The following is a 15,740-nucleotide window of genomic DNA, read 5'->3' on the forward strand; positions in this document are numbered from 1 at the left end:
CACAATGTGCCAAATGCATCATATACGAAGTCATAACACACACTCTTCAGGTTGACATGGGGAGATGTCCACTGTTTGGTGTCCTCCCATCTCCGGTCATTTCCTGTTTGTTTGTTTGTGTTTTGCGGCATGACCTCTACATAGTCTTGTCTCCTCCTCTCCCCTGACCCCTGAACTTGTCTTTGAGTCACGCTTCAATCTTCACGCCTCTTGCTTGCAGGAAGAAGAGGTGGAAGAGTTTAGGGTAAGTTTGTCCTGCGTACCAGATTCATCCTGTTTCGGTCTGGCCCGGCAAAAGTTTGAATCCTCCCTGCATCCCTGTCATCATAAACTCTGCATGTCTCGCCATGCTTTATATGAGCGTTCATGTGTCTGCCTGTGCTTGTTCATGATTAACCCTTCTGTTTGCATCACACGAACCACACTAAAGTCCCTTATTGACCCATTAATTGTCTACCCTACTGACGAGAGTGTATGTTGAGTCATATAGTAGCTTGAAATGGTGCAGAGCGTTTCTTAACACATTCGCAGCTACCAGTGAAAATTGGCTAAATGATGAATTGCTGCTATTCAACTGCAGATTCAAGTTTAAGTGGAATATAAGTAGATAGTTATAATGCAAAGCTTCTTGCCTGGAAACAGCAGGAGAGTAATTAGACCTCATTGTTCCATTAAGTTCCTGTCCTGCAGTATTCATTTATATCTGATTGTCTTCATCAGCAGGTGAAGTTTGTTCAGTAACATTTCCATAACAATGCACAACGGCTGAAATGAACTGGAAAAAACTGCTACGCTTCCATAGCAACTACAAACTCCGTCTGCTGATGTTGCTCTTGTAGTACGATTGGAAACGCAACAAAATAGCACTTAAGGGTGGATCAGTTTATCACCTACCTCAGCTCACAATCCTGTAGAACGAACTCCACCTCGCTGCAAAAAAAAAGGCAACGTTAAACGCACCAATGTGTATTTTAGTGATACTATTTGACTCAGGTTTGGCGTTTGTTCATATCTGCATCATGGCATAATATTCCCAGTATCGAATATTGTGCGTTGTTTGTTTCTTAACCCTTTTTGCCTCCATCTGACAAAATGTTCTGCTGTTCTGTACTGTGATAGCATGGCACACCAGGGAGTGCTGCCTCCCTCCCAGTTGCATGGTCCTTTTTTTAAAATGCTATGCTCCAAAACGGAGGCAGATGTACAGATTTTGTAGTAAAAGCTGTATTTGATAAGACGGAAGACCTTCGTGTTTTATTGGTGATTAAATTGACTGTGTTGCATTTTTTTCCTCCATGCCCTTTTTCTTCTCTTACACATTTATCTTCCTTTCCTTCTTTCTGTTCTTTGCGGCTCCGTCCTCCTCCACCTTTTCTGTTACTTCTGTTCAATTTAACACACTTCTTCCATCTCTTCTTCCTCTCACTGTCTTTATTATTACTCTACCTTTTCTTCCTTCCTCTTCCTGCCTCTCTGCTATCATCTTTTAGGTCTTTGAGTCAGGGCAGCACCAATTCCAATATGCTAGACGTGCAAGGCGGAGCGCACAAGAAGAGAGTACGCCGAAGCTCGCTCCTCAATGCTAAGAAGCTGTACGAAGACGCTCAGATGGCCAGAAAGGTGAAGCAGTACCTCTCTAACCTCACAGTGGAGACGGATGAGGAGAAACACCAGATCATGTCCCTGCAGTGCGAGCCGTCTTACAACACTTGTAAGTAAATCAGAAACTAAGAGGGATTCGCTATTTGGGTTTTTTGATTTAATTAGAAAAAGTATTTAGCGTGCTATTATCCCAGCAAGCATGCCCATGCAGATTCACAGGGGCTGCGTGGGCAGGGCAAACGTACACTTTTCCCATGGAGGCCCAAGTGAGTGTACCCACGCGGGGCCCACAGCAGTTTTGTGCTTTGGGGTCCCAAAAGGGAACTCTGTGGGCAACCAATAGCTCTTACCCACAGGAAACTCTCGCTGGCCCCGCCTGTGGGTCAACCTCGCATCCCTGCACTAGATAACTGTGGCTTTGCTCTGTACACACACCCCCACAGTTTACCCACAGCTATCCACTGTGGACCCACATAGCTGGCTCAACAAGGAAAAGCCATACAGGGAGATGTGACTAGTGTGGAGAAGATTAATACATGTTTTATGAGGCTCGGTGAAGTTTAAGACAGACTTGTTCGATGGGATTTGAGTTTATTCAAGCGAATGGCACTTTGCCGGCGACCTACACGCTGAAAGGCAGCAGGTTTCGCCCTGGACAGTTTCCTGTATCTCCCTGCCTCTCGCTTTCTCCCTACTTTACTGTTTACTCTCCACCACTGTCCTGTTCAATAATATAAAAAATAAATAAATAAAAATAGATGTCCTGCACTGCCATCTAGTGGATTTTGGTAATGTTGTCAAAAATAGCAGGATTATTGGTTAGTATCATCGATTTTGGTACTTTTCTTGGTATAGGTAACTAAAGGTTCAAATAAAAAGCCCACATCAGATGTCGATCTAAACATCATTATTGCTTTATTACACTGGCTTCATGTTGGATGCAGTTTTGCCTGTTTATGACATTATTTTTTGTCACTTTCTTGTGATTTTAGTGTCTAAGAATTTGAATGAGAGGCGATCCACTAAGTCAGATATGTCTCCAGTCTCGCTGCGGTCAACTCTGCCCTCCGGAAAAACACAAAACAGGGTGTCACAAGTCCTACAGGTCCAGGTCCCACTGAACCCTCTACGAAAGAAGAGCACTGCCAAGGACATAGCCTCACTTAGTGAGTACATGCCTGTTTTATTTCTCATTAGGCCATGTAATGTAACTTTTTATCATCATGTAGGAACTTTACTTTTCAATAGACTTTTGTGTTTCAAAGATTAATAAGTGACTAGTTTTATGGTTATTGTAAAGTTGCAGTCGTGCACAAAATTCAAAATGATTTCAAACTTGTTTCTGAGAAAACAGTCGGGTTGTCGTCTTATTTATTTAAAGCAAAGACAGAAAGAAATGTCACATTTCTGTGTTCTGTATTATATGAAGTGTAACCAAATCCCTGGTTTGGCGACTTTCGTGACCTTTTATTTTCTCTCTTCTTCAGATTCCAACTCACCTCAGGTGGTTAAGAAACCACCAGTGAACTCGTCAGAGGAGTGGAGCACAAAGAGAACATGTGACGACACAGTTTCCACCATCTCCTCTCTTCACTCGAGCCCCACGGTGTCACCTCAGGGCTCCCCGCGCAAAGGTTTACAACCAAAGCCGTTTCTTGCTTCCTTTTTTTTTTACCCTGTTTGCTTTTTATCCACTTCAGATAATCTTACTGATTTAAGATATTAGTGTGGTTTGATTAGACTTAACATGCATGAATAATAAATTTTTAATTTGTGTTTTCTGGGTTTCATCTCTTCTATCGTTGCCTTTTTTTAAATAGTGGGAGGTGTGGCAAAGTCCCAGAACTCCAGCCAGATGAACTTGTCGGGATCTTCATCGTCGCTGACCAGCGAAGCTAGCTCAAAGGCCACCGTCAGTCTGCGCAGCTACGGCATAGGTGGGACTCTCCTCCAAAAGAGGATCCTATTGATGACCAAGCAGAGTAGCCAAGAGAGTTGGAGGGAGAGAGAAAAAGAGGAGAAGATGCTGGAAGAGACAGAGGCAGTTCAGAGAGGCTTGTTCCACTCATCAGAGCAAAGGAAAGGGAGATCCAGGCAGCAGAGCAGCCAGGGTGCACAGGCAGATGCAGGGCTAACGTCACTGAGGGTAAGAGGAGGGAGTCCAGCCCCAAAAAGGAAAAGGACTGATGGAGATCATCCTGCGGTCCAAAGTGACTCTCCATACAGTTTTCCAACTCCATTTTCCCAGTCTCCTTTAATGAGACACACACCCCCAGAGTCCCCCATAAGGAGGAGGCTAATGTCACCATTCAGGATACTGAGGAAAAGGAGTCAGTCCAGGGAGAGGCCAGCAGCAGTCAGCCCACACCTGAACAGTAGGGAGGAAACAGCAGAGCGTATGTCCTCCTCACCTCAGGATGAGACACGAGGGCAGACAGAGCAGAGAGCCAGGAGATCAGTCAGCCCTAACCCCTTCCTCTGGCTGTGCAGGGACAGAGACTCCAGGAGAAAGACCCTCTAACAGACATCACGTTGAGACAGTTATAGCAAAAACAGTAAAGAGAAGGGACACAGTGGTATTTGAGAGAGACTTTTGTTGTTGTTGATGATTTGCATTTATTAAGAGTCCATCATATTAAAAAAAAGCATTTTCTTTTTAAAGTACAAGTGTTGCTTGAGAGCTTCAGATCCACCGTGAGTCACAGAGATGTGACGCCTGAGAGTTTTCGCTGTGAATACTTGAAGAAGACGATGCGACACAGATAGGAAAGAGTACATCTGAGGCTGTAACAGCAGATGGAAAAAGCATTTCAGTGTGTTCTCGCAACTCTCCCGACATTTTTTATTCATGGGTTAAAGCTATGAATTATTGTGTTAAAGCTGTTTGGATGTCACCGAGCAGCCGACAGTCATGTTTGTCGCTGTGAAACATTCTTCGTTCCCGAATTTGAATTTTAAAATGATTAAATTTATTCTTCGTTTTTGGTTGACAAGTTGTAGGCTCTGTTTTTGGTATATGGATTTCTTCTGTGGCGTGCAGCATTTTAATTGTAATGTTCATTTAGTTTCCCGACAGTCAGTTTATTTGTTTTTTGTGATATAAAGTTTAAACTATGAACCCACCCCCTCCCACAAGTGTGTGTTTCACAGTCATTTCTACACAATTCATAGTCTCAGTCTACAAATAACACAAACAACAGCCTCACGCTTTCTGATAGTGTTTGTGATTTCGGCGTCACCGAAATTTAAAGTCGTCTCTTCACAGTCGTCTCTTTGTCTTCCTCAGGATGCAGTCACTCACTAAAGAGAGCATCATTTGTGTACAGTGCACATTAACACTGCCGTACTTTGGCTGCAGTAATCGTCATTGCAACCCAGTAAAATGATCTGCATTTGTACCACTGCACTCAGCTTTTGTTTAAAAGTCTCTGTTCAGTTTTAATAAAAATTTAGCTTAACCTCCAAAATGTAAATATCTGAAACGCTCCTCTGTCCAGGTTATGCCCTCCTACCGCCCGGTAAAGCTGACAACCTGTCGGACTCGAGTCACAGCGAGATCTCCTCCCGCTCCAGTATCTGTTCGGTCGACTCTGTGCCTGCTCCTGGGCCTGATGACCGATGTAATAGCAGCAACAGGACCTGTATGACTACTACTGCCACTATTGCTACTACAACGTCTCCTGCAATAGCTACCGCGGTTCCTGAGAGTGCAGCAGGAATGCATTCCCACGTAAATGCTGATTACAGCCAGCCCAGCACAAGGTAATTTGGCTTCAGTTTAGTTTGTCTAATCTGTCTGATTAATTCTTTAGATTACATTTAAGAAGTGCTTTTATTTTGATAGGATAGACTGACAAGATAGTTTTGTTGTTTTGCACTTTGCATAATACAAGGACTGATTATGATTCCTATCGTATACTGACTGGATGTTTGATAAGGCCTAAGTAACACAGGCCTAGAGACCCGTGAGCAACCCCCCTGGCAATCTCTGGTTGCTAGGGAAACATGTATATTCTCCAAGTAGTTGCTGGAGGCTGCTGGTAATGGATAGGTCAAATTGGTTGCAAGGAGCTATACGGTGCACCAAAAAACTTCCTTGTCACTGCTTTGGTGGCTAGCAGGTTGCTAGACAAGATGGCAACTTGTCTGCAAACACCCGCCAACTACTTGCTGAGCAGTAGTGAAACTTGCGTGAGGTGATTCCCAAACCACAACTCAACGCAAGTAGTTTGCAGGTATTTATAACCACTCACCAAACAGTGTTGAAAACATATTTTTCCTATCAAACTGTGTGTTGCCTGGAATTACAGACGGGTCTCGACGCCTGTGTGACTTGCACGTTGTTCACATTTTGAAGCCTTGGAGTTAGCATTATGGCTATTGCTGTCTCGGTTGTAGTATCTGGGCACAAGACCTAATTCTGGCCAGCTTCATTAGCTGGATGCATCTGTAGATTGTTTGGGTGTTTTGCACAGACACAAAGTAACTCACCAAAGCTGTTAGTACAAATAACCACTCAGCACGCCATCTCATTTGCCAGATAATTACCTTAAAAAGCATCAACACCGCGAACATGGTTAAGAGGTCCAGTTCAGTGACTCCAATTAGCTGATGTGAAGCTGAGGAGTCTTGCACACACCACCTGGTACTCAAACAGCCAATGTGCAATAGATAAAACTTATGGCCTTAATAACATTTAAATGGGTTAAATATAATTTAAAAAGCATGCGCTCGACATTAGTGAGAACAGTAGCTATAGAGATGAGGCTGTGAGTATGTTTATTCCTGTTCAGTGCTGAGAACTTGTACTCTTTACCCCTTGAAAGCCTACAAGGAGCAACACCTGAAGCTCTTAAGTTCTGAACTGAGAGGTTTCTGTCACATTTCAGGACTTATTAAATGAACAAAATGACCGGGCTTGAATCAGACGTTAGTGAGAGTGGTCTCTGCCTCTTCAGCTACTCTTGGAAAACCCAGAAATGGTTGTCAAACCATATTGATTGAGCTATGCAGAGGCGTCAAAACTCACCATTGAAGGTACAGGGGCGGTCGCTAAATGTCATCTTTATGAGGAAAGAGTTAACATGGGAGTCTACGCCCAAGCTGACTCTCTTTTGGAGCCAGCTTTTTGAACAGGAACATTTTGCACCAGGCGACCAAAATGCAAGCAAATATTTTTATAAGGCACGTGTCAGAAACCTCGCCATTCGACACACACGCACAGACACACGCTGTCTGCTGCCACCTTTTCAGCAAGCTGGATTCCAATAACGTCCTTCCCTCATTAAACAGGAAGCTCTAAAACACAGCGGGTTTTTATTAGCATCCCACATTTACTGACCTCCTCTCTCCTCCTCTTCTCTATTAACAGCGTATCGGTTTCTACGCGGGCGGCTTTTTAATCTGGCCGAGTTAACAACACGGCTTTTTTTTTATTGTCTGCTGTTTGTTTATTATTCCTCCATGATCAGGCCATTGTGTCTCATAAAGAGGAGACTCAATAACCCGTGTCCCCGCTCTGGTAATATATTACCTCGGCAGCCTCGTCGTATAACACGCACCTGTTTTATGAAATATGGCTCGGTTTCATTGAGTGGCTTGTTTTGTCCAGTAAAACAGTGTCAGTGAATGAAAACAAACAAAGTAGGTGAAGAGGAAAAGTTTATGTTTCGCTTTGAGCCAGGCTGCAGGGAAACGTTGTCATATTCTTTGTGATTTTTACGTGTGCAGAATCAAAGCTGATTTTACAGGTACCGACATCATTATAAAAACAAAGAGTGCGGTTTGTGATCTGTGTAACCTTGAACTTCGTCCTTTGTCCATTTGTCTTTCGTGCTGGTGATCTTCTGACCGAGGTGCCCTTCAGCGGTGTTTTATGGTTGATGAACCTCCTTTGTCCTCTCCTGTCGCCCCTCCCTTCTTCCCTCTCGCTTTCTTGTCGCTTCATTTCGGTATGACTTACCTCCACCTTTACCACCACTCAACAGTCCTGCGCAACAGACTATATTTTATTGACTATTTTTACACAGGCCGGTTTTTCTACACTGTAGTCGTGATTGCCACGCAGGCGTTCTGCAAATGCGGTTTGAAATGACAAGTATGCCAAGTTACACATTTATATAAATGTATTTTATTATGTAAAATAAGAGTATTTGAACTGGTAATAGGAGGTGGATAGGTACTGTTATTCACAGGGGCACGAAACATCAATCAGAGCTGGTATTTGTGCTGATTTTCATCTGTGTATTACTCTCGTTCATCTACAGCGGTTCCTCGTCAGCTCGGGGATACCCGACGCGAGCCTCCACCTTCACTTCTTCCATCTCGACAGAGGAGCTGACCCACGACCACACCTCTCTGGACTCGGTGGCCGACAGCGGGCGCGGCAGCTGGACGTCCTGCTCCTCCAACTCCCACGACTCCTTCCAGAGCCTCCCCACCTCCTCCTGCCGGCCCTGGGACCACGGCATCCACGGCCACCCGCTTGCTCTGTCCCACTTCAAGCACACGCAGATGACCCGGCCGATAGCGGAGGCCGAGGCTGCCGGGCCCGTGTGGGCGAGCGACGGCGGTGCCAGGCAGCACTCCAGAGACTCGAGTTCAGACCTGTCCAATCAGTGCCGGCAGAGCTGGGCGTCGTCCGGCTCGCTCTCGGACACCTACGAGGGGAATTACGGGACGATAAAGCGGCGAAACACCTCGGAGCACCCCTCCTCACCAGCCAAAGAGGAAGGAGGGCAAAGCACAGACCCTGCCTACAAAACGGTGACATCAAGCACAGAGAAGGGCCTGATAGGTGAGGGAACAGCTTGCGAGTTTGATTCCCTGTAAACACAGCACAGAGTAGCAGTGGTCAGGAGAAAAAGTTGAGAAAAAGAAGAAAATACGCTCTGCCATCCTAGATTTGCTTGTGAGGTTATAGACTTTGATTTTTTTTTCCCCCCAAATCTGTCTTGGTGCCAAACCATATTTTGATTTAAGCTCCAGTAAACAGCTTGAATTTGCTGCACTTTGATAAGAATGAGTCCGAGCTCATTCTTATCACTGTTAGCTTTCTATCCTCTCCAGAGTCAATTCCTCTTTTTGGATCTCCTCCTGTGCTAACACGATAGCCATTTACTATCATAAGGATAGCAAAACGTCTTTTTTAAGCAATTTTTAGGACAGATTTTGAGTCGTTGGTGTGGATTTTAATTGACAGCAACTGTGACAATCGATTAATCGTTCTAGTCGGCCACTGTCGCCTGCATCACCTCAAATGTGAGAATTTGCTATTTCTTTTCTTGGCTCACAATAAATATCAGATCATCACGATGGGCATTTTCACTGTTATAAGAACCAAGCGATTAATCGATTGATCTGGGAATAACCGACAAACTAATCAGTGCTGAAGTCAGTTCTCAGTTGCAGTTCCAGTTCTGTCTGTATTCTGCAGCCATCCATCTCATCTGTTGTGTTTTCCTTTTCATTTTTGACACACTGTGGTGCATGTGTAGCTGCCTGTTGTGTTGGTGACATCGCATTGATTTAATTTTCCCATTATTATTTTTTCTTTTGTTTTTACCCTCTGCACACCCTCCCCCCCTCTCCCCGGCGACCTTTTCGCCTCCTCCTCTCACTCCTCATCCCTCGTCCCCCCCCTCTTTTCTTCGGTCCATCCCCACCCTTTTTCTTTTTGATCTCCACCTGCATCCAGTGTATTGTGTCACCTCCCCTGCCAAGGATGAGCGTTACCGAGCTCCCCCTCCCACCCCTCCAGGCTACCAGGGCCTGGCCCTGGGGGACCTCGGCCTCGCAGACGGAGTAATAGGTGGGCCAGGAGGGCACGTCCCCAGGCCTCCTCACCTCAAACCTCCGGACTACAGCGTGGCGTTGCAGAGGAGCAAACTCCTGCAGAGCCCCGGAGCTGCCGGCAGTCTGGCTGAGGCACGCAGGCTGGCGGGTAACCTTCACCTTCAACACCAAGACGCACGGACAGCCGGGTCCACGCCGGGCCACTCCAGACCGCCAAGCATCTGCCACCCGCCACAGGATCTGGCTGACAGTGAGGATGGTAGGAAACTAATCAGAATTGATTCTTTTCTGTAGAAAAGAATTGCAAAGACATCATGTGATAGAGAGATTTTAGGCTACAATGTGAACATGAGGTATATATATTTATCTTCTCTTTTCCAGATGAGCAAGTCTCAGCGGTGTAACGGCACAAACCGACGGACCAAGTCGTGTTGATCCGGCTTTGGACTAAGCCAGTCAGCTGGTTGCCGTCAACTGTCAGAGCACATCGTCCAAGCCCCTCCCAAGGCCCCTTGTGACGTCACCGCAGACCACTCGTGAACCTGGCCAGTCACTCAGGTGACCCCTGTCCAACTCCCGGGACTCACAAGCACCTCTTTTTAAACTCGTTTCAGAAATCAAAAGAAGAAAACAGAGACTTTGGATACTTTTTAAAAACTCTGTACAAAGCAGAAAGGCGCTGTGATGGGATCACGCCGCCGTAGATGGACTTAAAAAAACCCAACAAAATAAAAGAAGGAAAGAGTGACAATAGAGACGTGTCGTGCGACGAAGTCAGCCTCCTCAGAGACGGACCGTGTACCTCCATTTTGCGCTTCAAGCTCACTTTTTGTGTTGTTGTTGATTTTTTTCTTTAAATTAAAATCTTGTACAGTGGTTTAGATTATTTTTTTTTGTAAAAGTGTTCATTTTTCTTCTTTAAGTTGCATCTCTGAGCTTTTATGCGAGGATGGTGAGGACAAAAAGGGACGGAAAGTAGTCAGCAGCGTCGTGGACAAACATGAACTCACGGGGGTGTTTTCTCTTTTTTTTGTGGCTCTGCTCATTTTATTTTGACGTTTGCAAGATTGTCGTCCGCTCCAATGGAGATGAATGTGAAACAAAGAGACAAGCTTTGGCACTGATGATATTAATTTACGCATGTGACACCAGATTCCACATGAACAAAGCAAATGCACAAAAAACCCCGAATAAAAATACACAGAACAGTTGCAGTACTTAAACTTCGACTGCATCAGAGGTCAGAAAAGCCCCTCAGGAGCCCGTTGCCTTTTTCTTTCCCACGCTCCCTCCTTAGGTGGTGACAAATGAGAAATCAAACCCGCGGAACAACGGAAGGCACGTCTGTTCATGTTTAGCGCTTATTGTAGTTTGCTGAGCTTTACAGGGGGAAAAAAGACAAAATGCAGATCTCAGGCAGTTCCCCGTGGCTGCGTGTTGCACTCCCCACCGCCAGCCGCTTCTCTTACTGCTTGTTTAGTCTGTCGCGAGGTACTTTAGCGGCATGCTGCCTCCTGGATGTTCTATAAAAACTGTATCATAACTTGATTCTAATGAGCTGAAGAACAAATGACTTGCTGCTTACCGTAGAATAATAAAAATGTGTTGTTATTTAATTGCAGCAGCTATAATAAAATGATAAATTAGCACTGTGTGGCCACACGATTTGCATGCATATATATATATATATATATATATATATATATATATATATATATATATATATATATATATATATGCACACACACCAAAATCACGCTGGTGTGCATAAAGACAGTGTTTACACCAGTGCTTACACATTTTGTTTACAGTGTTTATTAGACTAGTTGTCTATTGAATTACAAGCTGAGTGTTAGTGCAAACACTCCAGGTTCGGCCGACCTTGTAAATGTGTTAATAATGCAGCAGGAATATGCAGATGCAGCATAAATTTGGATTATGTGCTCACAGTGTACCTCTTGTCTCTCATCTTTGTTTTTGTTTTTTTGTTCTTTTGTTTTCTTCCTATTTAAAAGCGCGAGTGTCGCAAACAAGTCGGCGAATATTTTAAGGCGTAGCTCGCACCTTCATTCTGTGTCCATAGTGTGTTTTGTAGACTATTTAAAGAGGATGTGCTTGAAAATTGTCTATTTGTATTGAAAACAAGAAGCAAATTTGTACATGCAAACGAAAAATGTTTTGGTTTTTTTCCATTTGTGCTTTGATTTTTTTCCTCCGCAGTTCGGCAGGGGTGTAACTGGAATTAGATGCTCTTCTCCTTCTGCTGTTTGTCGCACGCTCTGTGACGCTTCTTTTGTTTTGCCACACAAAGACTTGAAATGATTGATGCTAATATACATAAACACACACACACACGGCATATACATACGAAAGTATACATATATATTTTTTGTTGTTTCTTTGCCATAAATTAATGTTATGATGACAGAAGAGTCGTGTATAAAGGCTATTTTTGAATATTTTGTTATGAGAAATAACACAAGGTGGTGATTGCCCTGTTTTTTCTTCTTTTTCAGCCGGGCAGGAGTCTTTTAAGGAATTTTTATTTTCTCCCCTCTGTTTTTTTTTTTTGTTTTGTTTTGTTTTTTGAAGTGCCATTTCTGCTCTTTCAGTTTAATTGCTGCTGTGTTTTGGGATATGGCTGTCTGTGTGTGAGTGTGTGTGTTGTGGAATTATATATTTGTGAGGCTGGGATCAACATTTTTTTTAAAATCCCATTTCCATTCAGTCTGGGATGCTGCACATAAGGACAAACTCAACAAAAGCCCTTCTTAGTTTGCGGTTTTGCTTTGATTGCTTCTGCCTGCAGAAAGGTGGCCCCCTTGTGAGTCTCTCGCTGCCAGTTTCACGACACGAGGCGAGTTCTTTCCCTCTCAGACACGATGATTGAAATGAGGGTTTTTTTGTTATAATATTCCTCTCTGTTTGAATTGAACTGAACAAGCTCTGCTGTGACGCCTTGTGTGGTGTAGGGTCTCTCAGCCCCGTCAGCTCAGCAGGACTTTAAACTTTTAACCCTCTCTCCTCACTTTACTCACTCGGCTCCTCTAATGGATTTCCCTCCACTGCTCAAGAGCACCTACTGTGACCCTCACCCGGGTTCCTTTTTCTTTGAAACTTTGAAACAGACTGTCAGAAACTGACTGCTCTCTTTTTTCACCTTTTTTTTTTTTTTTTTGCACAAGATCCCTGAGATTCTTAACCACAAATCAGTATTATTGTTCACCATTGATTTTTTTTTTTTTTTTAAATCACAACAGCAGCTTGTATTACTGCCAATAGTTTTCCAAAATGATACAAATGGCTAGATTTCAATAAAAAAGCATCTCAGTGCTCCTAATTGCATAAAACTGGAGGAAGGCACATGCCACCTCCTTCACCTGGAAATACCCCTCATCGTTTTAGCCCCGCCCCACCTCGTCTCCTGCTGTGGAATGCAATAAGAGAGATGTGAATGTGTTTTATGTCGACGTCTTTTGGCATTACAGCAGAAATGCACAACAATAAGCTTAAATGTGGTGAGTGAGCTGCACAATCTGTACAAAGAGGTATTAACTCGGTCTGTGGCTTAAAGTTTGCTTTTGTCTCACACTTAATAGCTGTTGTAACTTATGTCTTTTAGAAAGACAACTTGATTTTGCTTGTACGCTTTTTATGTATTTTTTACAAGTGTAAATAGTTGTTCTATTTTTGTTTAAGAGAATGTTTAAAAAAGGAAGAATATGAATTTGGACAATGAATAAAATGTTAAGAAAGAATTGTGCATTTTCTTTTTGGCACTGAAAAGTTACAATAGACATCACACCCTTAAGGTCTTCCAAACTGCACTACATCTCCTAAGAGCCCACTCAACAGTTGTTCAGGTATTTCACTCTGGAAAGATTTAACAGGATCAAGCCAAATGCAGCTACGGTAATATTTTTGGTGTAGGTTCCACCTTCTTTTGTACTTGACCCGACCTCTCCTAGTGCTGCTCAGATGTCCTTGCTGCTTCTCGGCCTTCTGCTGCGTTAAGCACTCCATCAGATGTGAGCAGGGCAGAGAGCAAGTTCCTTTTATTACTCATTAAAGGTTTAGTGTCACACAGAGGTGCGTGCTGGTTTTTATTGATTTATTTTGATACTGTAGTGGTCTGCGTCTTTGAGAATTCAGCTCAGAAGATAATTAACTTGTAAAGCACAGTAGCTGAAAAGCACTACGAGGTGGTGCCTCGCTTCCTTTCAGTTACGTTTAATACGATCAGCATCTACACTCGCTGGCCATGTCTGCTGCTTGTTAAAGCAAACGTCTAATCAGCCAATCCCACAGCAGCACCTCGACACATTTAGGCTTGTAGAGATGGTCAAGTTATGTGCTCAAGTTCAAACAGAGCATCAACATAGAGATAAGTTGATTTGCGTGACTTTGAAAACGGCTTGGTTCTTAGTGCCTTACGGGCAGAATCTGCTGATCTTCTGGGATTTTCTTGTATAAACGTCTCTAGTGTTTACAGAGAATAGTCTGAGAAACAAAGTATCCTGTGAGCAGCAATTTTCTGAGTGAGAATAGTTTGATGACAGAGGTCAGACTGCAGGAAGGCAACATTAATTAAAATAACTACTTGTTACAAACCATTATAGAGGAAGAGCATCTCTAAACAAAAATCATGTCCCATCAACTGAATTTACCAAAGGTGGACTCCAATCAGGTTGTAGAACCATCTGATCAGTGGAAACAGGATGCACCTGAGCTCAATTTGAGTGTCAAGGCTGTGAACACTGGTGTTCATGTTATATAGTTTTGTTTTTTAATTTTTAATCAATTTACAAGAGTTTCAAGCAATCTTTTTTCACTTTGTCATTAGAGGGTATTCTGGCCAGAATTTTGAGATGAAAAATAAAGTTAATCCATTGAAATAGGGTGTAAGATGAAAAAAAACAAGTGAAAAGTTGTGATTTCTTTCAGTAGAAAGAAAGGATAAATAGGTTCACTTTTATGACCAAAAAGGACAAATTCAAGTGATGCTGGGTAAACTTTTGCTTCTGTGATAAAGTTAGAATGATGCGTAATGGAGACGGGGTTAGCCTGGCGGGAGGAAAAGTGTGTTGACCAGCATGTTCAAAGAGCTCAACTCGCCACTTCAGAGAGAATATTCCACAACTACAAGAAAAGTGAAAGTTCAGCTTCAAGAGGGATTCAGCTAGAAATGAGCTGGTAAAATTACACACAGCTTCAATTATACATCACAAAAGGGCGAAAGAGGCAGGGAAATAAATGTGGAAAAAACGGGGAATACTGGGTCTTGAAATAAGTGTGGCCTGCATGCACGTGCTCTGGTGTGTGTGTGTGTGTGTGTGTGTGTGTGTCACACCTCTCCTCTGTTTTGACTTTGAAGTTGTGACTTTGTCGGCAGAGGAAGCCAAAAGCAGGAGGTGGGAAAACTGAAACTTTACCACCTGAGGGTTGTGCGCACACATGGGGGTGGCTTTTAGCATATTCCTGTCTAAATGAAAATTTGTGAAGCAAAACAGTTTGGAAAATATTCTGTCACCTGTACAGTCTCAGCACTGCCCTTGAGCATGTCTATATGTGTGTGTGTGTGTGTGTGTGTGTGTGTGTGTGTGTGTGTGTGTGTGTGCACGCGCATTTTCTCTCACATACATAAATGAAAAATAAGTTGGATTTCCTCGTGAGTCCTCAACCTTTCATGTCTTGTTTTTTCTGCATGATTGCTTAAATAAACTGTTCATATGTCCAACTTTTTTTTTTTTTTTAATATCTTCAAATAACCTTCTCTCCACTAACTTTGAGGCCTTAAAGGAGGGACTTCCTGTCCCTCTTTCAGGACCTCTGTCTCGAAAGAGGCAAAAAGTAGTTTATCATGAACAGTTTGCAATGCAGATCTATGTACGGAACCAGTAGCAGAGTAGGAGTCGATGCCCTCGGGAAAAAGTTAAATAGGTAAACATTTTATGTTGATTTATTACAGTTATCAATTAAATTACTGAATGGTAATAGGTGAAACTGTTGATTTTGTGATGAGTATGTGTTATCATATATCTGATGTTCCCCTTATTTGTCCAAGATATATTTTTCCCAGGGGAAATGATAATGGCTAATCAACCAATCAAATAAATTTACCATTATATCATTTTAATATATTCTTAGTTTGTTACCAGTACTTACCAGGAAAAAATAAATTTTGCTGGAATTCAATGAGCTTTTTGGATAGCTAGGTGCTTGATTTTTAAACAAAAAGAGGTATGTCGAATCCTTTTGTCTATATAGTGTATAATTAATCTTTTGAACCAGTGTCGAGGATTTAGTCGCTCACTGCATTTCACAGGTTAATGTGTGCAAACTGG

At 43.0% G+C, this 15,740-nt stretch overlaps 1 protein-coding gene across 6 annotated transcripts in view; it reads left to right on the forward strand.

Annotated features, from left to right (window-relative positions):
• rapgef6 (Rap guanine nucleotide exchange factor (GEF) 6) overlaps positions 1–12,647 on the forward strand; it is a 136,185-nt gene extending 123,538 nt beyond the window's left edge. For 4 of the 6 annotated variants that reach the window (XM_080867145.1, XM_080867147.1, XM_080867143.1 and 1 more), the window contains 9 exons: positions 221–244; positions 1,491–1,711; positions 2,595–2,768; positions 3,090–3,236; positions 3,423–3,539; positions 5,100–5,364; positions 7,869–8,398; positions 9,299–9,655; positions 9,778–12,647. In XM_080867145.1, coding sequence (XP_080723271.1) covers positions 221–244; positions 1,491–1,711; positions 2,595–2,768; positions 3,090–3,236; positions 3,423–3,539; positions 5,100–5,364; positions 7,869–8,398; positions 9,299–9,655; positions 9,778–9,800 — 1,858 coding nt within the window. In that variant the 3' untranslated portion in view covers positions 9,801–12,647. The remainder of the gene's footprint in view (positions 1–220; positions 245–1,490; positions 1,712–2,594; positions 2,769–3,089; positions 3,237–3,422; positions 3,540–5,099; positions 5,365–7,868; positions 8,399–9,298; positions 9,656–9,777) is intronic. The other 2 variants (XM_080867146.1, XM_080867144.1) reach the window with 1 other exon arrangement.
• The last annotated feature ends 3,093 nt before the right edge of the window (positions 12,648–15,740 follow it).

The sequence above is a fragment of the Rhamphochromis sp. 'chilingali' genome, assembly GCF_963969265.1.
Source record: "Rhamphochromis sp. 'chilingali' genome assembly, chromosome: 19".
NCBI classification, from domain to species: Eukaryota; Metazoa; Chordata; class Actinopteri; order Cichliformes; family Cichlidae; genus Rhamphochromis; species Rhamphochromis sp. 'chilingali'.